Source organism: Syngnathus acus, chromosome 11 (assembly GCF_901709675.1).
Source record: "Syngnathus acus chromosome 11, fSynAcu1.2, whole genome shotgun sequence".
NCBI classification, from domain to species: domain Eukaryota; kingdom Metazoa; phylum Chordata; class Actinopteri; order Syngnathiformes; family Syngnathidae; genus Syngnathus; species Syngnathus acus.
In genome coordinates this window covers 3,883,126-3,909,928 of record NC_051096.1, presented here as the reverse complement: position 1 = coordinate 3,909,928, position 26,803 = coordinate 3,883,126, and the positions used below count along the sequence as shown (strand labels likewise).

At 46.0% G+C, this 26,803-nt stretch overlaps 3 protein-coding genes across 9 annotated transcripts; 1 reads left to right on the top strand and 2 right to left on the bottom strand.

The window, feature by feature from the left end:
* Positions 1–343: 343 nt before the first annotated feature.
* ptp4a2b (protein tyrosine phosphatase 4A2b) lies at positions 344–8,134 on the top strand. 2 transcript variants are annotated; one of them, XM_037264318.1, is made up of 7 exons: positions 344–499; positions 4,743–5,053; positions 5,309–5,417; positions 5,498–5,590; positions 5,661–5,791; positions 6,813–6,887; positions 6,973–8,134. In XM_037264318.1, the coding sequence occupies exons 2-7, from the start codon at positions 5,049–5,051 to the stop codon at positions 7,082–7,084; spliced, it is 525 nt and encodes a 174-aa protein (XP_037120213.1). In that variant the 5' UTR covers positions 344–499; positions 4,743–5,048; the 3' UTR covers positions 7,085–8,134. The 2 variants fall into 2 exon arrangements, with proteins under 2 accessions (XP_037120213.1, XP_037120214.1); XM_037264319.1 differs by lacking the exon at positions 344–499 and adding an exon at positions 2,453–2,602.
* An 8,956-nt stretch (positions 8,135–17,090) lies between these two features.
* Positions 17,091–21,465, bottom strand: si:dkey-81h8.1 (uncharacterized protein LOC100034657 homolog). Of its 4 annotated transcripts, none has more exons than XM_037263310.1 (10): positions 21,392–21,465; positions 20,144–20,359; positions 19,608–19,739; positions 19,345–19,458; positions 19,204–19,260; positions 18,964–19,101; positions 18,402–18,449; positions 18,170–18,283; positions 17,921–18,028; positions 17,091–17,849 (listed from the first exon to the last, which is right to left on the bottom strand). In XM_037263310.1, exons 2-10 carry the CDS (start codon positions 20,339–20,341, stop codon positions 17,763–17,765), a joined length of 996 nt encoding a protein of 331 aa, XP_037119205.1. In that variant the 5' UTR covers positions 20,342–20,359; positions 21,392–21,465; the 3' UTR covers positions 17,091–17,762. The 4 variants fall into 4 exon arrangements, with proteins under 4 accessions (XP_037119205.1, XP_037119207.1, XP_037119208.1 ...); XM_037263312.1 differs by lacking the exon at positions 21,392–21,465 and adding an exon at positions 19,812–19,875 and having other exon boundaries at positions 19,608–19,714; positions 20,144–20,275; XM_037263313.1 differs by lacking the exon at positions 21,392–21,465 and having other exon boundaries at positions 19,608–19,714; positions 20,144–20,256.
* sema4ab (sema domain, immunoglobulin domain (Ig), transmembrane domain (TM) and short cytoplasmic domain, (semaphorin) 4Ab) lies at positions 20,595–26,803 on the bottom strand. Of its 3 annotated transcripts, none has more exons than XM_037263305.1 (14): positions 26,315–26,803; positions 24,822–25,045; positions 24,573–24,733; positions 24,453–24,512; positions 24,272–24,370; positions 24,082–24,175; positions 23,853–23,975; positions 23,648–23,775; positions 23,398–23,579; positions 22,952–23,096; positions 22,664–22,853; positions 22,480–22,595; positions 22,138–22,390; positions 20,595–22,062 (listed from the first exon to the last, which is right to left on the bottom strand). In XM_037263305.1, the coding sequence occupies exons 2-14, from the start codon at positions 24,919–24,921 to the stop codon at positions 21,407–21,409; spliced, it is 2,307 nt and encodes a 768-aa protein (XP_037119200.1). In that variant the 5' UTR covers positions 24,922–25,045; positions 26,315–26,803; the 3' UTR covers positions 20,595–21,406. The 3 variants fall into 3 exon arrangements, with proteins under 3 accessions (XP_037119200.1, XP_037119201.1, XP_037119199.1); XM_037263306.1 differs by lacking the exon at positions 26,315–26,803 and adding an exon at positions 25,589–25,784 and having other exon boundaries at positions 20,595–22,047; XM_037263304.1 differs by lacking the exon at positions 26,315–26,803 and adding an exon at positions 25,589–25,782.

Genomic DNA, 26,803 nt, shown 5'->3' with positions numbered 1-26,803 from the left:
TCGTAAACGCCGTTTTCCGGAATTGAATATGCGAAAAAACAGCTTGAATTTGCTTTACACAAGCCCCCTTCGACTTTAATAAACAGCATTATATAGCAGCATACGTGTTTCAATAGTTTATTGTGTTGTTTGGATTATCCAGGCTATTTTATCGTTTCACATTCCACATCCACATATTTATTTAATCGGGCGTTTATCACTCACTAAACGTGGAAACAATCAAAATACATGTGTGTAAGACAGATATACGACCAGAAGATAAAAACAGGTATTGGACAACAGAAAATAACTCGAGCAGTGATTGGATTTCTCTCGCCGGTTCCTGACACACCAACATTTCCGATCGCCATGAAAGTAACCACCAAGCAAGGTTCCTCCCTGAACAACAGACGAAGCTGCCACATTGAAGAGGAACAAAAAGGCAACTTGACAGCCCTTTCTGCACTCGCTCCCCTTTCTCCGGGCTAGTCACTGGATTTCAATGTTCATCCTGCGCTTTGTGAGTATACCAATTAACGAACGAAAAGTGGCATATACATGTCAGCTGCCTTGTAGTTTCGAGCCGCGCTACACATTGACTTGCACGGAGATTAGCATTAGCAGCAGTTAGCTCAAGTAAGTTCAAAGTGTGCACTATGCAGCCACGTTAACCTTAGCATGTAGCTGTTAGCGGCGATCGCTTGACACGATCGTGTCACCATGCTCTTGTGTTTAATCTGAACGTCTTGTTTAGGATAAAACCGTGCCGAACAGAGTGTTTTTGCACAATCGCCGCGATCATTATTAAGAAATGGGTAAAAAAAAGTGTCGAGAGTGGAGCTAGCCTGCGAGCTAACGATGCTACATTTCTTGCTATCAGGATCCGGGGCAGTGAAGAGGGCACGTTTACGGTCACGACGAACAGAAATTAACAGTATCCTCAGGGTATTGTTTTTCATCGAAGCAAATCTGACACGGTCTCATCATGCTGTAATTGTCTAAACAGGATCAAGGCTGTTGGTTCCACTTATTTGAGTCAACAAATGATGAAGATAACGCTAGCCATTAGCTCAGGGGTGGGGGGGGGGGGGGCTAGCCTTTCCTCGTGAACTTAGAATCAGGAGTCGATTGCTTAGATGTGCTTGATATTTCACGTTTCGATGTGCACATGCTGAATTTGGTGTACAGGTGAGTGTTTTGTGTTTGTCTGCGATTACGAGCTCGGATAAAATGTGCAGCTAGCAGGCGATCGAGCTAACTGCCTTCCGCCCTTTGTGGCAAATCTTCACCCAGGACATGGTTGACTTATTTCGTGTCACATTTGACACTATATCAAGCTTATATGTTAACACGTTGGAGAATAGTAGACCTGGAAGAATGCACGATTATCGTTTCAAGTAGCAAATCTGCAGCCCCGCTAGAAGAAAAGTGCATACAATTCCAAAGATTAATCGATTGCCATGACACCAGCTTTATCAGATAGAACATTTAAATAGAATTCCGGTGGTGTGAGTAACATTTTCCTGAAATAAATATTAAAAAATCTATCCCTCTTTAAAACCAGTGAAAATGCACCGCTGGCCAACGGCTTAGCTCAAAGACAATCGGGGTCAAATTTTGAGGTGTGCCCTTTTTTGTTGAATGGTACCGATAACAATTCATAAAGTTAGTGATAAATGGTGTGAAATTAATAATATAACCCATGTACTTGCTCTTCTAAGAGAAAGTTGTGATAAATATTCTGGCAACCTCACTTCAACCCGATTATTGTCGATGTGCTCTGAAATCTCATGTCTCCACCTCTTGTGCACTAAGTGTGTCTTTACAATCATGTAAAATGGTAGGCATAAAGAACGTGGCATATAGCCATGTTGCGGGCTGAGGTGAAAGGAGGAAATGTACTTGGAGAGGAAGTTGACTCGAGCAGCTGTGACACTAAAGGCCCAGCTCATTCCCATGCCTCTCGGTTTTCAGTGTATGACCTTCCAACGGAGTCCCCCTGGTCAGTAATCATTTCTGATGTGTAGCTTATGATATGAGCATTGAGGATGGAGAAGAAAATAAATCCACAAAAAGGGATGGTGTAGTCTCGGCTCAGTTTAAAGTATGCAAATCAACCGCTACTGTTGTTCTGAGACCTTTAAGCCGATGTTCTCACCTTAGGCAATAACAGTTTAACCATCCGAAAGGTACGAGCATATCATTAATCACATCCTGTAACTAAGTGACTGTCACAGAATGCTTGGTTAGACAGTAACTAACTGCGGATGTGTTTGCGACTTACGCAATGGACATTATGTAATTCAACTAAGAGTACAGTAAAAAATATTTGACCCAAATTCGCTTTGATGCCGTGCTGGAATGCAAAGATTTTAAATCCACCTTTTTGTTCTTTCCGGTAAGCAAAAGGCCGTAGAGAATTAATGGTAGCCATAGCCACCCCGTGCGTTGCATCGGCGCCACGTTGGTTAATGAATCATGCCCTCGTTGGCGCAACGTTCGTTTACCGTCGTTGCCACAGCGCCGCGATGGACTGACCGAGTGGCGCTGGCGCTGTCTGACATACTGGCGGCGACTCTCGATGCTGCTGCTGCACAGCCACCTGCTGACACTGAAGCGACAGGTAGGGAAAGGCGCTGCAATCTTCTCAAACGCCATTTTCGGCCCGACCGTTTTTCCAGTGCGATGAGCGCGGCGTGTCGCCGGTGGCCTTTACTTTTCCAGGCAGCGTCGGCGATTCGGAACGACCCTTGCTGAGAAGCGACGGGGTCGTTCCACCAGAACAAAGCCGTATTTTCCCCGTTGCCGTGGCGATGTTTGCCTCCACGCTATTCCTCTTCATATCCTCGAGGAGCTTATTTAACGCGCTCAAATGTGTGACTCCTCTCCGCACGACCTCCAGATGACGCCTTTGATAGCGACGCTCGCACAGTCGTCCTTTTCATGAGCTTTTAAAAATTCCCAGATTAATGTGGAAGAGTAACAAGCTGCTGTGAGCCGCCGCTGCCGCCGTGAAAACTTGTGCCGTCGGCGATAAAGTTTGGCTCATGTGAATGTTTCGAAAGCAGCATGCGCTTCACGGGGGATACCTAAATTCCCCACGGACGCATTTGTTACCGCCGCTGAGATTATTGTTGGTATAGCAACAGCCCCCCCTCCTCCTCCCCATGTGGCTGTCAGAAGGCCAAGTTGGTCTCTAAATGTCAGTAGAAATAAAAAAGCATGTCGCAGCGGGGCTAAGCAACCCTTGAGCAACAATGCGAGCTTAAGAACGTTCTCAGTCTGACTTGGAAGCCAACTCTTTGGTCTTTCCGTGCAGTCATTCTGGTTTGGAAGTCTGTTAACGTGCGTATGTGTGTGTAAGGAGGGGAGGCAAGTTAATACACAACCGTCCCTTAGTTACATGAGACAAACACGCGCGCTCGCAAGCGTAAAACTTGTTCCTCAAACTTCGTAGAAGTCTCTTTCGAAGCAAGAAAAAAAAGAAACTAATCTTCGAGAGGCGAAATGCAGAAGTAACAATATTTTAAAAGGTTCAAACCTGTATTTGCATTTTTTTTTTTTAGTTATTTGACTAGCTTGCCTAGTAAATGTAATTCTTTTATCTGGAAATGATTTTGTTGTCATTCTTGGATGAAAGACAAAATTGTGGCAATGTCAACAGGTAGCAGGTGTGGGCACGATGTAGGCCAGAGGTCTCGCAGCCTTTATCTACGCCGAGCGACTCCAAGGAGAACCTCACTCATCCCCTCCCCTCTTCATCTACTTACTTGTCAAAGCCGCCGTTTGGCCTCATTGACTCAGCAAATTGGCTCTTAGTCTGGTCATGCCCGGTCTGGATCCAGACAAAATGGCCCCATTCCTAGAAAACTTTCGTAAATACGTGTTTTGACTCGGCGGTGACCTGCGGCGGCGGGCAACCCCTGCCCTGTGTCACCGTCACCTGGGCGTTCTTTTTCTGCCCCCTCCCGGCCCGAGATAAGCGCGGCCCCTTATCGGCTAGCGCGACCTCGTTGGGCTCTCTCACAATCCGATTCTCTTCAGTCACTGTTGAGGCCAGCTGATTTGGGAAACCCTCCACAAATCTGATTGCGTGCCCCCCCCCCCTCGCTTTCCACTCTCTCACGCACGCGCACACACATACAGAATTTGTTGGCCCCTCCCTTAACAGTAAAGCATGTGGTCAGCGCCGAGGGAAGTTCGCCCAAGGGACCTTTCACTGAGCTCAGCTGACCTTTGTCCCAGTTTCATTTTTACTGTATGAGAGCTTGTGTTTTATGGGCATTCATTTATCAGTACCTGCCACCTCTAGAGAATTGGGGTTAGCCCTTTAGCAATGGCGTTTTTCATTAAAGATTTATTTAAAACGAATAATGCATCTAATGTCGGTTTTGACTATTTTGTTCCTCTAATCAGAGCAGCAGTTTTGTAAAACGTTGAGCGCGAGAGACACGGAAGCCTTAGAAGCGTGGGAGTGGAGCCTCCTCTCGTTTGAAGCTTTGCCCACCCTGTAATCCTCACCTTGTGACTACAGGCCTGTGACACCATGCTGAAGTCCAAGCTTGCAATTCCCGTTCCCACTTAACCAGTGTCATGCAAGTCCCCCCCACCACCCCCCCCCCCCTCTTAAATTAAGCAGAGTCCGTCATGGTGGCTGCAGCTTCTTATTATGTTATTTATTTATTTTTACACGAGCACACATTTCAACTCTGTGGCCTTTGCGTGAATAATTTCTAAATCTCGTCTCTCTCCTCTCTCGACAGGCTTTCTGTGTTAACTTGGGCCGTACCTATATGGCGTGTGTGAGCGGGGAGTTTTGCCAGGCACAGCACCTCGCCGCCGTGGAGAAGTGAATCGGCTGCCCCGCCCCGAAAGACTACGCTGCCCGCAAGCCCCCTTGATTGGCCGTTGTCCTCGGAAGCGTTGACTTTTGGAATCATTTAGAAAATAAAAAAAAGCCCACCTGGATAACGTACGCGTGGTCCTCGCCCTGACTGTCCCCCACCAATACGCCAACTCTTTGCTTTCTGCTTTCTCTTTGAACAGCCAATCACAAACAGCTCTCCTGAATGGGGTAAAGTGACTCTCGGATAGTTTCTCCATCTTTTTCCTTTTTTTTTTTTTGTTTGGCATTTTGTTTTTATTTTGACATCCCGAGGTTTCGTTGGACTCGTTTTTGTCCCTTCCTCCCCCCTTCGTCCTCTGTGTGCATCACCCTCATCACCTCCTTGTCGTCCCTCCTCTTATTTACTCAGCCGCAAATCTCCCTTTTCTTGACTCTTTTTTTGTTTGTTTGGTAAGAGTTTTGCATTTGTTTATTTCCTTCAAGCCGTCTCGCCAACATGAACCGCCCCGCTGCAGTCGAGATAACCTACGAGTGCATGAGGTTCCTCATCACCCACAATCCCACCAATGCCACCCTTAACAAGTTCACCGAGGTATGTCTGCCGACGCTTTTCTTCACATAAAATGCACTTGTTTACGACTGGTCTGGCATTTTTGTTTTACACCCTGCCAGGAGCTAAAAAAGTTTGCGGTGCACACACTGGTGAGAGTGTGTGAAGCCACCTACGACAAGGCTCCGGTGGAGAAGGAAGGGATTCAGGTTTTGGTAAGAGATGATTCTTAATGACTTTGTTAGAGAATATTTAAACAAATATTTTTTTTTTTTGTCTGTAAAGGACTGGCCGTTTGATGACGGAGCCCCTCCCCCAACCCACATTGTGGACGACTGGCTCAAGCTGCTCAACACCAAGTTTCGAGAGGAACCCGGCTGCTGCATCGCCGTGCATTGTGTGGCAGGGCTCGGCCGGTGAGTCCATAAAAAGGGGGAGGGGGGGTGACATTTGTGGCCTTGCGCTCCAGGCAGGCAGCGATGCCTTTTAATATGGCAACTGCCGTCATGGCGTTTATACTCGCCAGTTGCTACAACACCGTTCAACACGCAGGAGTTATTTTTAGCGGTATTTGTTTTGGCCCGACATCAGTGAGGCGAGATGTAAATGGCAAGACCAACACGCGAAAGGAGCACGCACCCGCGTTCGTTCGGTGTCTCATCAGCAAGCTCGCTTTTTTTTAGCTTCTCAAACTGGAGTAGTGTCAAGGCTAAAAGCCCCCCCAAACCATTCGCATGTGATTTGATGGGCGGTCATGAGGTTGTGTTGGCTTAAGTGCGTGCGTGTGGTACACTTACTCACTTCCACTAGCAGCGGGGCAGAGAATTTCACACGCGTTTAAAAATAAAAAAAGACAAAACGAGCCTGGAAATAAAGAAGCACATGATGTGTGCAAGTGAGTACAAATCGAAAAGAAAAAAAATCTTCTGACCCCCCCCAAAGGCACATGTAAACCCAATCGGATGTTTGGCCTTTTTGCATTCTGGATGTTGTGTAACTGTCACTTTTGGTTGGGAGCTTGGCTTGTTCTTTTTGGGCCTCGGTTGGAACTATTTGACACTGATTACCTTTCTCCTCCACCGCCCTCCATTTTCTGATTTTTTTTTCGCCGCCCCGCAGCTTTCCATCTCTCCGTTCTCACATTCGGCCTCGAATTCTCCCCTGCGGGAAATTTGCTTCGCCAAGCGTTGAGATTTGACCCAGCCGTGAAGCTATTATTTATTTCTTTTCCCCGAGATATTATTCCTCGTCGTAGCGTAAACCCGCTGGCCCAGCAAGGCAACGTGAACACTCGCACCCCCTGTTGATTTCCCAGGCCTGTTTCTCAGGTTGAAACAGCCATGCACCAACAAAGCCATGTTGTTGGCATTTAATCTTATCTTCTCCTTCTTGTGTCTCCCCTCACCTTGCGCCGCGTCCGATTGGTCCACCTCCCAGCGCTCCTGTCTTGGTGGCCTTGGCTCTCATCGAGAGCGGGATGAAGTATGAGGATGCCGTGCAGTTCATAAGGCAGTAAGTTGTTGGAGAAATGTCAAAAGGTGGGATCTGGTCTCTAAACACCGCTAACTGTTTTGTTTTGTACCCTTGTCTCCTTCAGGAAGAGGCGCGGGGCCTTCAACTCCAAACAGCTTCTTTACCTCGAGAAATACCGACCGAAAATGCGTCTGCGCTTCAAGGACCCCAACGGCCACAGCTGTTGCGTGCAGTAAAGCCAGCCAAGCCCACCAGCACCTACCTGCCTATGCACCTCGAGCGGGAGCGTGGAGGGTGAAAATAGAGAGAGAGAGAGGGCGCTGTGTGTAATTGTTGTGATGATTTGTAAACATGCTTAATTGAACAGAGAACAAGCGAGTAATCGAATGAAAGGAATTGCAACGGTGGGGGTCCACCAGCCGAACCAGCAAAGCACACAGACGGGGCCCACCTACCGGTTCTACTCTCAACCACGGCCCAAATATAGTCCATCCTGTTGTTTTATTTTATATTATTTTGCTTTTTTTTTTTTTTTTTCCCTCCCCCACCTCTTTTCATTGTGGGATATTATACTTCCTTTTTGTGACTTTTTTTTGTTTTTAAATTTTACACATACAGTGGTGATGAAAGGATGCAATATAAAATCTGATTTTTATTCCTGCAAATTTATTTTATGATTGGAATAGATTAATGTATCTTATAAAACGTTTTTAACCTCTTGTGACTGTCCATGTTGGGATGTTTTTCCTCACTCGGCGCACCAAGAATTGCAGTCATGTCCCCCCCCCCCCCCCCCCCTTTTAATTTGTTTGAAGTCACTTTCATTTTAAACCTTCACAGAGTTTGAGTATGTCTGCGATATTTATTCACATGATGATCCGTTTGGGACACTGATTTTTTTTTTTTTTTTTTTTCCTCAATCTTTATTTTTCATTCTTTTGAGAGCCATGTCTTTATTTTAGTTTTTTTTTTTTTTTTCCTTGGAGTGCAATAGTCTGTCCACCTCAGTAAAGCCCACCGAACTGCTGTGACAGCCTGCACACATGCACATTCACCATTCCACATCAGTTGCGCAACCTCTACAATTGGTACATTTGTTTTTCGCAATGACCATAGGACTCCCCTTAAGAGGCACACACAGCCTGAAGACCCCCCCCCCCTCCTAACCTGAAAGGCAAAAAGTGTAAGAATGAAATGGTCAGGGTTTTTTTTTTATTCCCATTTTGAAAACATCCCCAATTCGTATTTGTTCTTGAAAGAAAATTAAATAAATTGAATAAAAAGCAGTCTTGTGTCTTCATTGCATAAGTTGTTTGTAAAAGGTGAGGTTAGAATCAGCCAAAAAAATGTCAACTTGAACTTCGTTCTTTGTTTATTCTTCAACATGTTAGCAGGTAACACCTTACTCTGACATTCAAATTCTATAAACTGTTGAAAAGTAGTCCGATTACTTCACAAAGGAAAGTAAGGTGTTAGATTACAGAAATGTTTCATATCAATCAAATGATCAATATTTCTTTAGTGAAGCAAATTGATTTTCATACATAACACTTCATTCAGGAGAGTTTTGGCTTTCATTTCTAAAACCAATGGATGAGTTTATAGTCAGCTTATAACCTTTTGTTTCTACAACATGAATAAGCAACAGAACATTTGTTAGGAACAGGTGTCAAACTCTAGGTCCGGGGGCTTTGCAGGGGTGTCGCACTCCAGTCCTGGAGGGCCGCATTCCAACAGGTTTTCCAAGATTCCCTCATTAAGTGCACCTGTGGCAAAAGTTAGGCTCCTGCAGAACGTCAAACTGAACCGATCTTTTCACGCAGGTGCGCTTAACGAGGGTCACTTGGAAAACATGTTGGAACGCGGCCCCGAGGACTAGAGCTTGACACCTGTGACCTTTGACCATGATATTTCCCTAATAAAGTGGCCTTTTAGGTACACTTGAAAATGGCGGTGTACCTAATGGAGTGTCCAAATGACGTCACAGATCCAACAGCCAATCATAAAGTGGGGGTGAGGGCAGGTGTGGCACCATCTAGTGTCCAAGTGACGTAGGTACACCTGTAAATGGCGGTGTACCTAATAGAGTGTCCGTGTGATTCCCTCGTTAAGTGCACCTGCGTGAAAAGTTTTAGCTACCGAGAACGTCAAAATGAGCTAAATGTTTTCACGCAGGTGTGTTTAACGAGGGTGGAAAACATATTGGAACGCGGCCCGAGGACTAGAGCTGGACACCTGTGACCTTTGACCATATTTCCCTAATAAAGTGGCCTGTTATTAGGTACACTTGAAAATGGCGGTGTACCTAATGGAGTGTCCGTGTGATTCCCTCGTTAAGTGCACCTGCGTGAAAAGTTTTAGCTACCGAGAACGTCAAAATGAGCTAAATGTTTTTACGCAGGTGTGTTTAACGAGGGTGGAAAACATATTGGAACGCGGCCCGAGGACTAGAGCTTGACACCTGTGACCTTTGACCATATTTCCCTAATAAAGTGGCCTGTTATTAGGTACACTTGAAAATGGCGGTGTACCTAATGGAGTGTCCGTGTGATTCCCTCGTTAAGTGCACCTGCGTGAAAAGTTTTAGCTACCGAGAACGTCAAAATGAGCTAAATGTTTTCACGCAGGTGTGTTTAGCGAGGGTGGAAAACATATTGGAACGCGGCCCGAGGACTAGAGCTGGACACCTGTGACCTTTGACCATATTTCCCTAATAAAGTGGCCTGTTATTAGGTACACTTGAAAATGGCAGTGTACCTAATGGAGTGTCCGTGTGATTCCCTCGTTAAGTGCACCTGCGTGAAAAGTTTTAGCTACCGAGAACGTCAAAATGAGCTAAATGTTTTCACGCAGGTGTGTTTAACGAGGGTGGAAAACATATTGGAACGCGGCCCGAGGACTAGAGCTGGACACCTGTGACCTTTGACCATAGTTCCCTAATAAAGTGGCCTGTTATTAGGTACACTTGAAAATGGCGGTGTACCTAATGGAGTGTCCGTGTGATTCCCTCGTTAAGTGCACCTGCGTGAAGAGTTTTAGCTACCGAGAACGTCAAAATGAGCTAAATGTTTTCACGCAGGTGTGTTTAACGAGGGTGGAAAACATATTGGAACGCGGCCCGAGGACTAGAGCTTGACACCTGTGACCTTTGACCATATTTCCCTAATAAAGTGGCCTGTTATTAGGTACACTTGAAAATGGCGGTGTACCTAATGGAGTGTCCGTGTGATTCCCTCGTTAAGTGCACCTGCGTGAAAAGTTTTAGCTACCGAGAACGTCAAAATGAGCTAAATGTTTTCACGCAGGTGTGTTTAACGAGGGTGGAAAACATATTGGAACGCGGCCCGAGGACTAGAGCTGGACACCTGTGACCTTTGACCATATTTCCCTAATAAAGTGGCCTGTTATTAGGTACACTTGAAAATGGCAGTGTACCTAATGGAGTGTCCGTGTGATTCCCTCGTTAAGTGCACCTGCGTGAAAAGTTTTAGCTACCGAGAACGTCAAAATGAGCTAAATGTTTTCACGCAGGTGTGTTTAACGAGGGTGGAAAACATATTGGAACGTGGCCCGAGGACTAGAGCTGGACACCTGTGACCTTTGACCATATTTCCCTAATAAAGTGGCCTGTTATTAGGTACACTTGAAAATGGCGGTGTACCTAATGGAGTGTCCGTGTGATTCCCTCGTTAAGTGCACCTGCGTGAAAAGTTTTAGCTACCGAGAACGTCAAAATGAGCTAAATGTTTTCACGCAGGTGTGTTTAACGAGGGTGGAAAACATATTGGAACGCGGCCCGAGGACTAGAGCTGGACACCTGTGACCTTTGACCATATTTCCCTAATAAAGTGGCCTGTTATTAGGTACACTTGAAAATGGCGGTGTACCTAATGGAGTGTCCGTGTGATTCCCTCGTTAAGTGCACCTGCGTGAAATGTTTTAGCTACCGAGAACGTCAAAATGAGCTAAATGTTTTCACGCAGGTGTGTTTAACGAGGGTGGAAAACATATTGGAACGCGGCCCGAGGACTAGAGCTGGACACCTGTGACCTTTGACCATATTTCCCTAATAAAGTGGCCTGTTATTAGGTACACTTGAAAATGGCGGTGTACCTAATGGAGTGTCCGTGTGATTCCCTCGTTAAGTGCACCTGCGTGAAAAGTTTTAGCTACCGAGAACGTCAAAATGAGCTAAATGTTTTCACGCAGGTGTGTTTAACGAGGGTGGAAAACATATTGGAACGCGGCCCGAGGACTAGAGCTGGACACCTGTGACCTTTGACCATATTTCCCTAATAAAGTGGCCTGTTATTAGGTACACTTGAAAATGGCGGTGTACCTAATGGAGTGTCCGTGTGATTCCCTCGTTAAGTGCACCTGCGTGAAAAGTTTTAGCTACCGAGAACGTCAAAATGAGCTAAATGTTTTCACGCAGGTGTGTTTAACGAGGGTGGAAAACATATTGGAACGCGGCCCGAGGACTAGAGCTGGACACCTGTGACCTTTGACCATATTTCCCTAATAAAGTGGCCTGTTATTAGGTACACTTGAAAATGGCGGTGTACCTAATGGAGTGTCCGTGTGATTCCCTCGTTAAGTGCACCTGCGTGAAAAGTTTTAGCTACCGAGAACGTCAAAATGAGCTAAATGTTTTCACGCAGGTGTGTTTAACGAGGGTGGAAAACATATTGGAACGCGGCCCGAGGACTAGAGCTTGACACCTGTGACCTTTGACCATATTTCCCTAATAAAGTGGCCTGTTATTAGGTACACTTGAAAATGGCGGTGTACCTAATGGAGTGTCCGTGTGATTCCCTCGTTAAGTGCACCTGCGTGAAAAGTTTTAGCTACCGAGAACGTCAAAATGAGCTAAATGTTTTCACGCAGGTGTGTTTAACGAGGGTGGAAAACATATTGGAACGCGGCCCGAGGACTAGAGCTGGACACCTGTGACCTTTGACCATATTTCCCTAATAAAGTGGCCTGTTATTAGGTACACTTGAAAATGGCGGTGTACCTAATGGAGTGTCCGTGTGATTCCCTCGTTAAGTGCACCTGCGTGAAAAGTTTTAGCTACCGAGAACGTCAAAATGAGCTAAATGTTTTCACGCAGGTGTGTTTAACGAGGGTGGAAAACATATTGGAACGCGGCCCGAGGACTAGAGCTGGACACCTGTGACCTTTGACCATATTTCCCTAATAAAGTGGCCTGTTATTAGGTACACTTGAAAATGGCGGTGTACCTAATGGAGTGTCCGTGTGATTCCCTCGTTAAGTGCACCTGCGTGAAAAGTTTTAGCTACCGAGAACGTCAAAATGAGCTAAATGTTTTCACGCAGGTGTGTTTAACGAGGGTGGAAAACATATTGGAACGCGGCCCGAGGACTAGAGCTGGACACCTGTGACCTTTGACCATATTTCCCTAATAAAGTGGCCTGTTATTAGGTACACTTGAAAATGGCGGTGTACCTAATGGAGTGTCCGTGTGATTCCCTCGTTAAGTGCACCTGCGTGAAAAGTTTTAGCTACCGAGAACGTCAAAATGAGCTAAATGTTTTCACGCAGGTGTGTTTAACGAGGGTGGAAAACATATTGGAACGCGGCCCGAGGACTAGAGCTGGACACCTGTGACCTTTGACCATATTTCCCTAATAAAGTGGCCTGTTATTAGGTACACTTGAAAATGGCGGTGTACCTAATGGAGTGTCCGTGTGATTCCCTCGTTAAGTGCACCTGCGTGAAAAGTTTTAGCGACCGAGAACGTCAAAATGAGCTAAATGTTTTCACGCAGGTGTGTTTAACGAGGGTGGAAAACATATTGGAACGCGGCCCGAGGACTAGAGCTGGACACCTGTGACCTTTGACCATATTTCCCTAATAAAGTGGCCTGTTATTAGGTACACTTGAAAATGGCGGTGTACCTAATGGAGTGTCCGTGTGATTCCCTCGTTAAGTGCACCTGCGTGAAAAGTTTTAGCTACCGAGAACGTCAAAATGAGCTAAATGTTTTCACGCAGGTGTGTTTAACGAGGGTGGAAAACATATTGGAACGCGGCCCGAGGACTAGAGCTGGACACCTGTGACCTTTGACCATATTTCCCTAATAAAGTGGCCTGTTATTAGGTACACTTGAAAATGGCGGTGTACCTAATGGAGTGTCCGTGTGATTCCCTCGTTAAGTGCACCTGCGTGAAAAGTTTTAGCTACCGAGAACGTCAAAACGAGCTAAATGTTTTCACGCAGGTGTGTTTAACGAGGGTGGAAAACATATTGGAACGCGGCCCGAGGACTAGAGCTGGACACCTGTGACCTTTGACCATATTTCCCTAATAAAGTGGCCTGTTATTAGGTACACTTGAAAATGGCGGTGTACCTAATGGAGTGTCCGTGTGATTCCCTCGTTAAGTGCACCTGCGTGAAATGTTTTAGCTACCGAGAACGTCAAAATGAGCTAAATGTTTTCACGCAGGTGTGTTTAACGAGGGTGGAAAACATATTGGAACGCGGCCCGAGGACTAGAGCTGGACACCTGTGACCTTTGACCATATTTCCCTAATAAAGTGGCCTGTTATTAGGTACACTTGAAAATGGCGGTGTACCTAATGGAGTGTCCGTGTGATTCCCTCGTTAAGTGCACCTGCGTGAAAAGTTTTAGCTACCGAGAACGTCAAAATGAGCTAAATGTTTTCACGCAGGTGTGTTTAACGAGGGTGGAAAACATATTGGAACGCGGCCCGAGGACTAGAGCTGGACACCTGTGACCTTTGACCATATTTCCCTAATAAAGTGGCCTGTTATTAGGTACACTTGAAAATGGCGGTGTACCTAATGGAGTGTCCGTGTGATTCCCTCGTTAAGTGCACCTGCGTGAAAAGTTTTAGCTACCGAGAACGTCAAAATGAGCTAAATGTTTTCACGCAGGTGTGTTTAACGAGGGTGGAAAACATATTGGAACGCGGCCCGAGGACTAGAGCTGGACACCTGTGACCTTTGACCATATTTCCCTAATAAAGTGGCCTGTTATTAGGTACACTTGAAAATGGCAGTGTACCTAATGGAGTGTCCGTGTGATTCCCTCGTTAAGTGCACCTGCGTGAAAAGTTTTAGCTACCGAGAACGTCAAAATGAGCTAAATGTTTTCACGCAGGTGTGTTTAACGAGGGTGGAAAACATATTGGAACGCGGCCCGAGGACTAGAGCTTGACACCTGTGACCTTTGACCATATTTCCCTAATAAAGTGGCCTGTTATTAGGTACACTTGAAAATGGCGGTGTACCTAATGGAGTGTCCGTGTGATTCCCTCGTTAAGTGCACCTGCGTGAAAAGTTTTAGCTACCGAGAACGTCAAAATGAGCTAAATGTTTTCACGCAGGTGTGTTTAACGAGGGTGGAAAACATATTGGAACGCGGCCCGAGGACTAGAGCTGGACACCTGTGACCTTTGACCATATTTCCCTAATAAAGTGGCCTGTTATTAGGTACACTTGAAAATGGCGGTGTACCTAATGGAGTGTCCGTGTGATTCCCTCGTTAAGTGCACCTGCGTGAAAAGTTTTAGCTACCGAGAACGTCAAAATGAGCTAAATGTTTTCACGCAGGTGTGTTTAACGAGGGTGGAAAACATATTGGAACGCGGCCCGAGGACTAGAGCTGGACACCTGTGACCTTTGACCATATTTCCCTAATAAAGTGGCCTGTTATTAGGTACACTTGAAAATGGCGGTGTACCTAATGGAGTGTCCGTGTGATTCCCTCGTTAAGTGCACCTGCGTGAAAAGTTTTAGCTACCGAGAACGTCAAAATGAGCTAAATGTTTTCACGCAGGTGTGTTTAACGAGGGTGGAAAACATATTGGAACGCGGCCCGAGGACTAGAGCTGGACACCTGTGACCTTTGACCATATTTCCCTAATAAAGTGGCCTGTTATTAGGTACACTTGAAAATGGCGGTGTACCTAATGGAGTGTCCGTGTGATTCCCTCGTTAAGTGCACCTGCGTGAAAAGTTTTAGCTACCGAGAACGTCAAAATGAGCTAAATGTTTTCACGCAGGTGTGTTTAACGAGGGTGGAAAACATATTGGAACGCGGCCCGAGGACTAGAGCTGGACACCTGTGACCTTTGACCATATTTCCCTAATAAAGTGGCCTGTTATTAGGTACACTTGAAAATGGCGGTGTACCTAATGGAGTGTCCGTGTGATTCCCTCGTTAAGTGCACCTGCGTGAAAAGTTTTAGCGACCGAGAACGTCAAAATGAGCTAAATGTTTTCACGCAGGTGTGTTTAACGAGGGTGGAAAACATATTGGAACGCGGCCCGAGGACTAGAGCTGGACACCTGTGACCTTTGACCATATTTCCCTAATAAAGTGGCCTGTTATTAGGTACACTTGAAAATGGCGGTGTACCTAATGGAGTGTCCGTGTGATTCCCTCGTTAAGTGCACCTGCGTGAAAAGTTTTAGCTACCGAGAACGTCAAAATGAGCTAAATGTTTTCACGCAGGTGTGTTTAACGAGGGTGGAAAACATATTGGAACGCGGCCCGAGGACTAGAGCTGGACACCTGTGACCTTTGACCATATTTCCCTAATAAAGTGGCCTGTTATTAGGTACACTTGAAAATGGCGGTGTACCTAATGGAGTGTCCGTGTGATTCCCTCGTTAAGTGCACCTGCGTGAAAAGTTTTAGCTACCGAGAACGTCAAAACGAGCTAAATGTTTTCACGCAGGTGTGTTTAACGAGGGTGGAAAACATATTGGAACGCGGCCCGAGGACTAGAGCTTGACACCTGTGACCTTTGACCATATTTCCCTAATAAAGTGGCCTGTTATTAGGTACACTTGAAAATGGCGGTGTACCTAATGGAGTGTCCGTGTGATTCCCTCGTTAAGTGCACCTGCGTGAAAAGTTTTAGCTACCGAGAACGTCAAAATGAGCTAAATGTTTTCACGCAGGTGTGTTTAACGAGGGTGGAAAACATATTGGAACGCGGCCCGAGGACTAGAGCTGGACACCTGTGACCTTTGACCATATTTCCCCAATAAAGTGGCCTGTTATTAGGTACACTTGAAAATGGCGGTGTACCTAATGGAGTGTCCGTGTGATTCCCTCGTTAAGTGCACCTGCGTGAAAAGTTTTAGCTACCGAGAACGTCAAAATGAGCTAAATGTTTTCACGCAGGTGTGTTTAACGAGGGTGGAAAACATATTGGAACGCGGCCCGAGGACTAGAGCTGGACACCTGTGACCTTTGACCATATTTCCCTAATAAAGTGGCCTGTTATTAGGTACACTTGAAAATGGCGGTGTACCTAATGGAGTGTCCGTGTGATTCCCTCGTTAAGTGCACCTGCGTGAAAAGTTTTAGCTACCGAGAACGTCAAAATGAGCTAAATGTTTTCACGCAGGTGTGTTTAACGAGGGTGGAAAACATATTGGAACGCGGCCCGAGGACTAGAGCTGGACACCTGTGACCTTTGACCATATTTCCCTAATAAAGTGGCCTGTTATTAGGTACACTTGAAAATGGCGGTGTACCTAATGGAGTGTCCAAGTAAACGTCACAGATCCAGCAGCCAATCATAAAGTGGGGGTGAGGGCGGGTGTGGCACCATCTACTGTCTAGGTGACGTAGGTACACCTGTAAATGGCGGCGTACCTAATGGAGTGTCTGTGTGGTACCCTCGTTAAGTGCACCTGCGTGAAAAGTTTTAGCTCCTGCAGAACATGACAAGGACCAAAATCTTTTCACGCAGGTGTGTTTAACGAGGGTAACTTGGAAAACATATTGGAACGCGGCCCCGAGGACTGGAGTTCCACACCCCTGGAAGCTAGGGTTAGGGTTTCAAACAACTCGTCTGATTTGAAAATGAGTTATTTGTCAGTTTGTTTTGTAGCTTTTACTGTATATAATTTATATTTCAATATCAGCAATTTGAGAGAATTGACATGTATGCCGAAGGCCACAAATACCCTTAGGCAGGCCCTGAAAATATACATAGAAGAAAAAATGAACTGATTCAGCATTTCCCATACTGACCAAGAGATGGCAACAGAGTAGCGCCTGAAGACGATGTAGTGCTCTGCAAGATTGTCGTCATTTATGTTATGTGATTATGATTGTGATTTTGTGTCATACATGAAAAAGTCCCAAGCATAGAATTCGGGGTTGTTACCAGCTAATCGTTCCTCTCTCCTTGTAAGAAATATTATTTATTTATTTATTTTTAAACTTCTCCCTCCTCCCTCTACCTTGAGTGTATTTACACCAAAAGTTCCAGAAAGTTCTTCCTGGACCTGCTGTGTCATTTATTGAACAATGCAATCTATCATAAGTATAGTACCAACACACAATCATTACACTATCTGCTCATGATTGAAAGGTTCTATTTGACACTTTTACAGAATATACAGTGTGAATGCAGATTAACAAGTGATAAAAGACACAAATATATATCACAATTCAGCGCTACCGTGGATGAATGATCTACTATGTGCTAGATTATGGAAAAACGCCACTAACATTGTTTTCATACTTGTGGATAAACACAATGTATTTCCGCAATTAGTCGCCATCTTGCAATAAATGGCATTTCTACAGCACAGTATACATTTTTGTTGTAAATAAATACAATGAAATAAATAAATGAAAAAAATAAAATAATATGCAAACAGTACATACATACATTTATAATAGCACCATAATGCCCACTGCCCATCTGCAGTGAAGTAAATCAAAGCCCCAGGTCACTAGTTGCAGAAATACGGTATTTGTGATGTGACTCAATTATATCACACAAACTGAACTTCAGATATATTTCTTTCAAGACTTCTATCGTGGCTGTGTGTCGATCAACATTTTTTGTTGGCTCATTTTCCGATCACGTTTGTTTGCATTATTGTACAGCGCAGAGTTTAAATGGGCTCCACTTGAGGTTCGGTGGGCGGGGTAGCGATGTCTTCCAGCAGATCGGCGTCAGGTTCGGTCACCACCACGGCTACCTGCTCACACGTAAACAGTCGTTCTTGAGTGTGTGTATGCATGTGTGTGTGTGCGTGCGTGCGTGCAGTACCTGGGATGGAAAGGGCTCGGTCGCCGCAGGGGGAGTCGCCCGAACAGCGTGAACAACTGGCGATGGTGGTGGGCGGGTGTGTGGGTAGCGAGGTCGCTCACTTGGAGCCTGAACCACAACAGCAAAATTTAAAAATAAGTAAAAATTCAATAGTTAGAGAAGTTCGATGCAGAGTGTGTAGTTGATCTAGTCTATTTATAGAAATGAAAAAAGATGACGTTCAAATGGAAAAGCAGGTGAGGTCATGACCTGAGTCCTGCGTGCGGCGAGCACGGTCAGACCGAAGAGCATGGCGGTAATGCAGATCAGCAACTCCAGAACCAGGAAGATCACCAGCGTCCCCAGGATGCCATCAATGAGCATCTAAACAAAGCAAGACGTACTTGTTTAGCACAAACGCAAAAATGTCCCACATGAGCTGAATGCATAAACAAAAAAAAAAAAGAGAACACAAGGAAATGTACAATGGCTGTCTGCTTACTTTGCACTTTTGCTCGACCAGCTCGGTGCATTTCCTGAAACAATGTAGCTGCGAAGACAAAACATAAAAAAAGTTGGCTTTGGGGCCACTAATACGTAGCAACAATTTTTAGAATTTTGAATCTAGTATTGCATCACTGATCTCTAATGGAAAAGTTAATTACCGTAATTTTCGGACTATAAGTCGCACCGGAGTATAAGTCGCACCAGCCATAAAATGCCCAAAAAAGTGAAAAAAAACATATATATGTATATAAGTCGCTCCTGAGTATAAGTCGCCCCCCCCACCCAAACTATGAAAAAACCCGCGACTTATAGTCCGAAAATTACGGTAAAAGTGAAAAAAGTTAAAAAAAGATCTGCTGTGTTATGCTAATTTTAGTATCCAGTCAATGGTGTTTCGCATTTATGTTAGCATTAAGCTAGTAGACTTCCTTCCATCTTGCAATCACATTGTTTCAGTCTCGCACCGGACAAGACTCGCTAAATGAAGCGAGCGCTACTCACGGGACATTTAATTATCTAACGAGGTGCAATGCAAGCGCTGGCTGTGGTTGCATTACCACGGCGTGGTACTCCAGGCGGCGACAGTGTTCGCAGTGGTATGAGTCCTGCCTGTACGGGAGGTGCTTGGACATCAGCCCCAGGGCGGCGGTGGCGAACGCGGCGCTGATCAGATGGAGAACCAGGGCGCATTTGACCTGCAAAACCATCAGAAACAACAGTGCTCTATTTATTATAAAACTGGCTTGGTGAAGCAGCATGTGGCTCCTTGCTTTTGGTCATTTTGTACGCCCACTCACCCAAAACAGAGTGGGCCTCCTCCCACTGTGGATCAACACAGACCCCGACAAGAGGACCTGGTTGAAAGAAGAGTTGGTGGATCAGTGAAAGACATCGGGAGTCTGACCAATGCTAAATAGCACGTGTGCTAACCCTCCCACCTGTATGACCACGACGAGGAAGAGCGCCACGTCGGCCGTAAAGTGGATCTCGTGCACTCGCAGCACGGACATGCTCAGGCAAAGGATCAACACCGCGATGACCAGCTGGATGGCCTGAACAGGACAAGGCAGCCGCTATTGTTGTTTTTTTTTTCATTTTAGCAGTTAATTGAATTAACTGTACTTCAGTTGGAAAGTTTCAGCTAACAGACAGCATGTTAGCATGTTTGGTTGGCCTCATGGTTCCATTCTGACTAGCTCACCCCCAAAGTCTTTGGCTCCATCTTGAAGTGGGACTGCAGCTGGCCCGGGCTCAGCGTCCCCGGCGGGGGCGTCGTTTCTTTCGGATCGTCCTGGGCCATCTCGCTACCTTTGTGATTGTGCGGACAAAAGTTTTGGGACACATTTACAGGTTGTTGGTGATTCCAGACCACATGCAATAAACAGTGCATAACATAAATTGTTACAATTTGATGGGTGGATGAGTCGTCACTGCGTCCTCTAGCAGACTTAGACCAGAGAGAGAGGCCTCTTAAAGAGACAGGTGACGAGCCAAATCATTAGGCACGCCATCAATCATGTTGAAAACATTTTATCACATGCAGTACAAATTCACATTTTGATTTTACAATTTTCACTTATTTCCATCACTGCTGCTGTTTGTGGAATATTAAATGAAATTGGACAAGGTACACTGCAGCAAAGTGGGAGGCGACTGCAGTATGACTTTGGGTGTGCTCTGGGGGGACATCCATGCATCTCATGAGAAACATATACAAAAACAAAAAGGTGTTCTTACCTGTGCTGAGTCACCAAGCAATGTCTTCTCGGTCAGGATGCCGGTGTTGGACAGGCAAGCTGCTAAAATTAGAGTGTGAGATTGTGTATGTGTGTGATGGCACTGCAGCAAACGGGCCGCTGCAGACTTTTTGCAGACTTGCAGTCCGGGAGAGAGGAAGGAGGGAAGGGACGGGAGGCAGTCTGGTGATGTCATCATGTGATGACGTTGCTTAATCTATTGAAAAATTTATTAAGATGTAAATGCTAAATATAACCATGGGAGGAAAATAAAATCCATGTGATGATTGCTAGTGTAATAAATGTGGAAAAAAAAATGTTTTATTCTAAATACTAATGGTCAAATATTTAAATAAAAATTAAATATGTAAAATGAAATCAAATATAAATATTTCAACTAAAAGACGTTTCTGCCTTTATTTATTTTTTTAAAAACACGTATCTTCAGAATATTTTTCTAGGGTGCGTTTAATATTTTTGGCCACGTGGTAGCGCTACAGAGCCCATTTAAAACTTGATACAGTAAACACAGCACAGTGTATTCTGAAACGTATACTGCACAAAGCTAATAAGGCTAAATCCTGAGTGACATGAAAAGACATTCACATAACACAATATTTATTATGATAGTGGTTGGAATTCAGCGTCTTACTTTTTTTTTTTCTTCTATCGTGACAGCTGTGTTTGCGCCCTACTGATTCGGTCCAGATGTGAAAATAGACCAATCCAACTCCCTCAAAAAAACATCCAAACTTAAGTCCTTGGATGAGTAAAATCAGCATATTTGGTCACCCCCCCCCCCCCTTGAACGAGTGAATTAAAAGGTGTCAAAAAGCACATTAGTACCATGTTCACATTTAACATTCAAAATGAACACAGGGAATAGTTCAGCAGTCACATTATGACAGGGTCCGAGTGTGTAGCCAAGGCACGTTGAGGAGCAGCAATGCCATCCTATAATACGCCACCGTTGAGTACAAAAAAAAAAAAATCATATAAAATAGTTCCATAAAGTTTGTGATGTGCCCAAAGTGTGCAAACGTTGAATTCCTACTAATATTTGACATTTTTGTACCAAAGCCTACTAAAATAAGAGTACTGTACATTTTGCAGTCAGGTGGCATCAAAAGTGGGTAGCATTCCATAAAGTGAAAATGTGTTTTTAAAAATGTTCTGGGAAAATAACCATTTGATCTTTGTCACATTATGACAAGTACAGCAATATTTTTTATTTTTATTTTATCCTTACCTGGAGTGCCGGCGCTCAAATGGGCGTGTTGGGCAAGTGTCCGTTGGAAGCGGCAAGCGCCCCGTTGGAGAGGGCGCCCTGGACGTGCCCGTTGCGCTTGCTCTGCGCGGGCCCCACTTGGAGGGCCTCTTGCTCCTCTGGAGTCCGTCTGCCCGAATCCTCCACCACTTGCTGCGGCACGGTGCGGCTATGCCACCGCTCTCTGACCACATAGAGGAGGATGGTGAAGAGCACGCTCAGGGAAAGAACTAAGAGGACCGACACGGCCACCAGCTCCTTTAAGTAGGAAGGGGTCTGCGATGACAGAAGCGAGTCCCCGTCTTGATAGACAGCCTCATTTGGTGCCGCTTTCATCATCCATACGGAAAGGTTGCGGCCCGGCTGCGTCGGTCCCTTTGGGCTGGGTAGGGGGCCGCTCTTCTGCTTGACGTGGTAGACGGCCATGGTTTGTCGGAAGCCGTTCTCGGCGGACAGGCACAGGTAGTGGCCCAGAGTGGCGGGCGTGGCCACGAAGCTCAGGCTGCCGTCGTCCAGGTGGAGGTAGAGCTCCGGCGACAGGCGGCTGTTTGGTCGCTCCCACGACTGGCGGGAGAGACGCGAGGCGGCGGGACACGGGAGGCGCACCACCTCGTGCAGGGACACTGACAGCTGCTCGCCTGCGGGACAGGGAGCTGATATACACAATCAAGGAATTAAATTTTCTTGACATTTTTTAGTACTTCTGAAAATGTGGAAATGCGGCTAACCTGCTGGCAGGTTGCTTGGTCCAAAGCGAGCTCTGTGCATGGAGGTAGCGCTCTCGCACGCCTTCTCCACGTTGCCCCTCTCCACGTCCTGGCCCAGGTGGGTGCCGGAGACCCCCACGCAGGCCTGGCGGGCGGCATCCCACCCGCAGAAAGGGTCCCGGGCAAGGACGCACTGGGCACAGGTCCAGTAGAAGGAGCAGTTGGCCGTCGGGAGCCTGAGCACACCCTCCGATGTACCGACGTAGATCGAGCCCTGTTGAAGAAATGACGGCAGCTAATCTTGTGAGACTATTTCAATATTTACTAAAAAATGGCCATTGGATTGAAATGGAACAGCTGTACTTTGGGTATGGACAGCTTGAGGCTCTTGACAGGTTGAGGTTTGAGGAACACCTGCACCTCCTCCACCACGTGCGCACCGCTCTGCAGCAGCACCGCTTTGTGAAGGTACCCCGACTCTGAAACACCATCAAAGACGTTTGACCTCTTAGCAATCCTGAAAAACACTTTCACAAAGTAGCCTCACCTGTGAGGAGAAACAGGACCGTGTAGTCCACACCGTCTGTCGCCCGGACCCTCTGGACGGCCAGGTGGCTGTAGCGGTGCTCGGTGGACACCATGGTGGGACCCCCGCCCGCTGGCCGCACGCTGTCGTCCGCCAGGAAGTTTTCCTTGACGAAGCGAAGGGCGTTGTCTGACGCGTTGTGCAAGCCGCACTGAAGATGTGAGGAAAGGACACCCTCAAATATTCATTCATTCTTCAATATTCCACAGCCAGAAAAATAATTGGCATTTGTGTCTCTGTGACATTGACCTGGCCTGGGTTGGCCACCCTCTCCTGCACCCTGGTGCTCCACTGCAGCGTGTCACGGTTGAGGACCTTGTAGCTGCCCGAGAAGGCCGACCTGATATCCGCCATGCGGAACGAGCACACGGCCGACAGTCCCGAATTGATTGACCTGGGTTAAAAGGGGAAACAAAATCAATGACGCGTGACTCTACATGAAGCATAAAAAATTATACAGTGTGAAGGAGAAGACATGCGGGACGCCAGATGACCAATCACGTGTCACATTGTATGCCGTGAAGATTTTTTTTTTTCCTTTTGTTCTTGCCAGGAAAAAATGTCCTCTTAACTTTCTTAAAGAAAGAACTGCAGCTGTAACAAAGTTCTGTACATAATAAAGGGAACCATAAGTAAAATAAAATTGGGTGACCAAAAAAAACCCGAACAAATATGAAGGCAAAGATCTCACTGACCATTGCGAAGTGAAGATGCCGTAGAAAAGCGTGTCGTCCGTCGTCGCGCCATCGGTTGGCGCCAGGCTGTCGATGTCCTGGATGACATTATAGGGCAGCTCGCCGTCCGCCTGGCACAGTAGCTGCGCTTTGGCGAAGGTGGTCCAGCGCCGCTGGAGCGTCCGCTGACCTCCGACGTCGCTCTAGGAAAGAACAAAGAACGTCATATCTAATTCATGCGAGTCGGCCTGTGCTCCATTCCCGTTCTTACCGTGCAGACTTGGGAAACGCGTGAAACGATGAACTTGTCGACAAAGTCGTACTCCCGGCCCACTTCGCTGAAGAAAAAGTAAATTTTGCCCTCGTCTGGAATGAAGGTGGTGCTTATGAAAGTCGGATCTGCACGCAGAGAAGAAAAAAGAAACAATTTTATATGTAGAACAACAAAAAGTCCGTGCCCTCCGCAATGTCCTTACCCTCCAGCCATCCCAGCGTGTCGTCCAGCTTGAGGTCCACACGAGAGCCTTCGCTGAGGTGACGGGAGATGAGCGGCCAGTTGCCCCGGTAGTCGGCCACCGTGCCCGTGTACAGCTCTCCGTCTGGTGACACATCACGACAAGTCGGTACATGTTTGTTTTGATCGAGTGGTGATTTAGTGGTAACAAATGGACGGGAGCAGTAAGCAAACACTTTGGCGTCACAGACCTACGATGATAGCGGTGTTGCGCTGGTAGGGGTCATAAGGGCAGCGACCTCGTCCCTCGTCGGCCTTCAGGCTCATCGTTAATGTATCGGAGTTCTGGAAAAATAAATCGTGATTAAATCAGTCAGTCAATTGATTCTATCGACCCTAATTTGTATACAGAACGGATATATTTACGCAAGGCAAACTTACGATGTAGATACAACGTGGACTAAAGGCGAATGTTCCACAAGCGTAGAGGTGAGTGGCGTTCAGGAACAGCAACACACGGATGAAATTTGGACAGTCCGTCTGGAGAGAAAAAAAAGTTTCACAAAAGAACAAGAATTGTCACAATTTTGGATTGTGAAATGTGTGCAAACAAGCTACTTGCCATCTTCTTGCCTTTCATGGAACATTGCTCCAGGTCTTTCTCCGAAGGCTTCCAGTCCAGCTGTCAGAAGAACGCAATGCTCGGTATTGTACATCTCCCACTTAGCACACCTTCCCTTACCTTGTTCCTCAGCATAATGGTGTCCTCAAGGCTGACATCCAGCTCTAGCACGATGTCACGGCCGCCCACGAAGAGCGTATCGCCGTCGTCGCTGAGGAGCAGCGTGGTGGTGTTGCCCACGTCGGCACTGCTGAAGCGGGTGAGGCGTCGCCCGCGACTGCCTGCGATCGCACATGAGGATCAGAGAAGAAACGGAATAAACGGCATGCACGTGGAATGAGTCGGGTTGGAAAAAAAGTCTCCACTCACCCATTGGGAAGGAGACCCGAGCGGTCGGGGTGGTCACAGAGGAGCTCACACAGCACAGCAGAGTCACGGCAATGGGGAGCAAACGGCAGCCACTTTCCATGGTGGCACAAAGTTGAGGTGGAGGGCTGATGGTCCTGAGTAGGGGGGTCAAGGAGACGCTGATAGCAGGGGCAGCGACCCTCGCTGTGACCCCATTTTTCGGTTGGCGCCCATTGCTGAGACAGCTTAGAGGGGCAGACAGCAGGCATTGCAAATTACAAGCAGGTTTTTTTGCAGAAAAACAAAAAGAGAGACTTCCATCTTTCCTTATTAATGAGGATACAGGAACCAAATAGCATTGTTACTATGCAGTTCCTAATCCAGTTATTTCTAACGTTGCCAAGCAAGAAAGTGAATTAAATGAACATTAAGTCAATTAAAATGGTCAAGACACAAATCGGAGTTTATATTTTACGATATTTATGTGAGCGCTTAAATGCCACACACGCACTTAATCCTGCTACGTTAGCTTACATGCTAACAGTTAGCTCTTCTACGAGCCGGTTCACTATTAATCTAAATCCTGCAAATGTTGCCATCGAAATACACGATGAACAGATGAAATATGTATTTTAATGTTTGCATCATCCTCCCATAAAACAGCATTTGATGCAAACCACCCTTCTTTCGTATCGTCGCAGGTAGTCTTTGTGCAAAACATTTACAGCCATAACACAAACAAGGCGTGCACATTGCAAGATATCCACAAATGATTTCAACGCGCTTACGTATCGTCCGGTAACGCCGGTTCTATCCCCCCGGAGAGCTTAAAGCAGGAAGCGGCTGCAAGGCAAACGCGTGTCGGCGTGGCGAAAACGCTGACCGTGGAGGGCGTGAGTGGGTGAGAGGGTGAATTGGGTCTTTACTATGTCAACAAACTGCCTCCGCCCACCAGTGGGGCCGAAGACACACGACTGGTGGTCCCATCTTGCCGTGTGACAGCCAAGTTTTGAAGCAACCTGTCAATCACATATTCTCCAGGTCAACAGTCAAAGCTGCTGCACAAAATAACTACACCATAATTTAGCAATTTTTCCATCTTACAGGTACATTACCCAAATAATTGTATTCATTTACTTCTAACCAACGTTTTAACCAATTCTGCAACAAAGTTGACCCACCAGTAGATAGTTTTCGATCATGATCAAGATTTGTTTGTTTGAAGGTCAAGATAAAGGAAAAACAACTTTTTTTTCTGTAGAAACAATCATTTAATGTCAGCTGTTATACATATCTTTACTCTACCATGGCTCGATCGACGGATTGCTTTTATAAATATTTGTTACTCAGTAAAGTTTTGCATGCAATTTACGATTTGCAGTGACTAGTACAAAATCTTCCAAGTGGGTACAGACTGTTCAATCCACACAAGTTTAATCAATGTCCACCATGTAATTAATCCAAATCTGGTTTGTTGGGGATTCCCCGCCCGGTGTGTGATTTTGCAAAAGTACCTGTCAGATCTTTAACCATCCATCTTACACGAGTAGACGACTCCCATTAATTTTCCTGCATGGACAGCACAGCAGTCAAAGCCACCAATCTTGAGTCATTCAATTTCAAGTCAAAATTGCATTTAAACTTGGACAAGTTAACCTCGAAAAAGCAGGGAAAGGTAGGGAGCGGCTAATCAGAAGTAAAGGAGATTAGTCAGGATTAGCGTGGTGACCTGAAACCAGACACGTGGTCAAAAAGCCGGGTAAAACTACCACCCACAACTTGATGCGGCATTTTTGACATCACTTAAACTTTTGCAGTTGAAACTAATTGAAATACTATCAAACCAAAAAATAAAATACTGTACCACTGTGGTGTCGTTGATATTGACCAATATTAGTTGTCTCTCGCGCCCCCCAATGGCCGGCAGCAACGAGTAAGGGGCCCACTGAGGTGGATTCCCAACACTGTGTCGATGCGGCAATGCCGAGGAAGTGACGTCATGA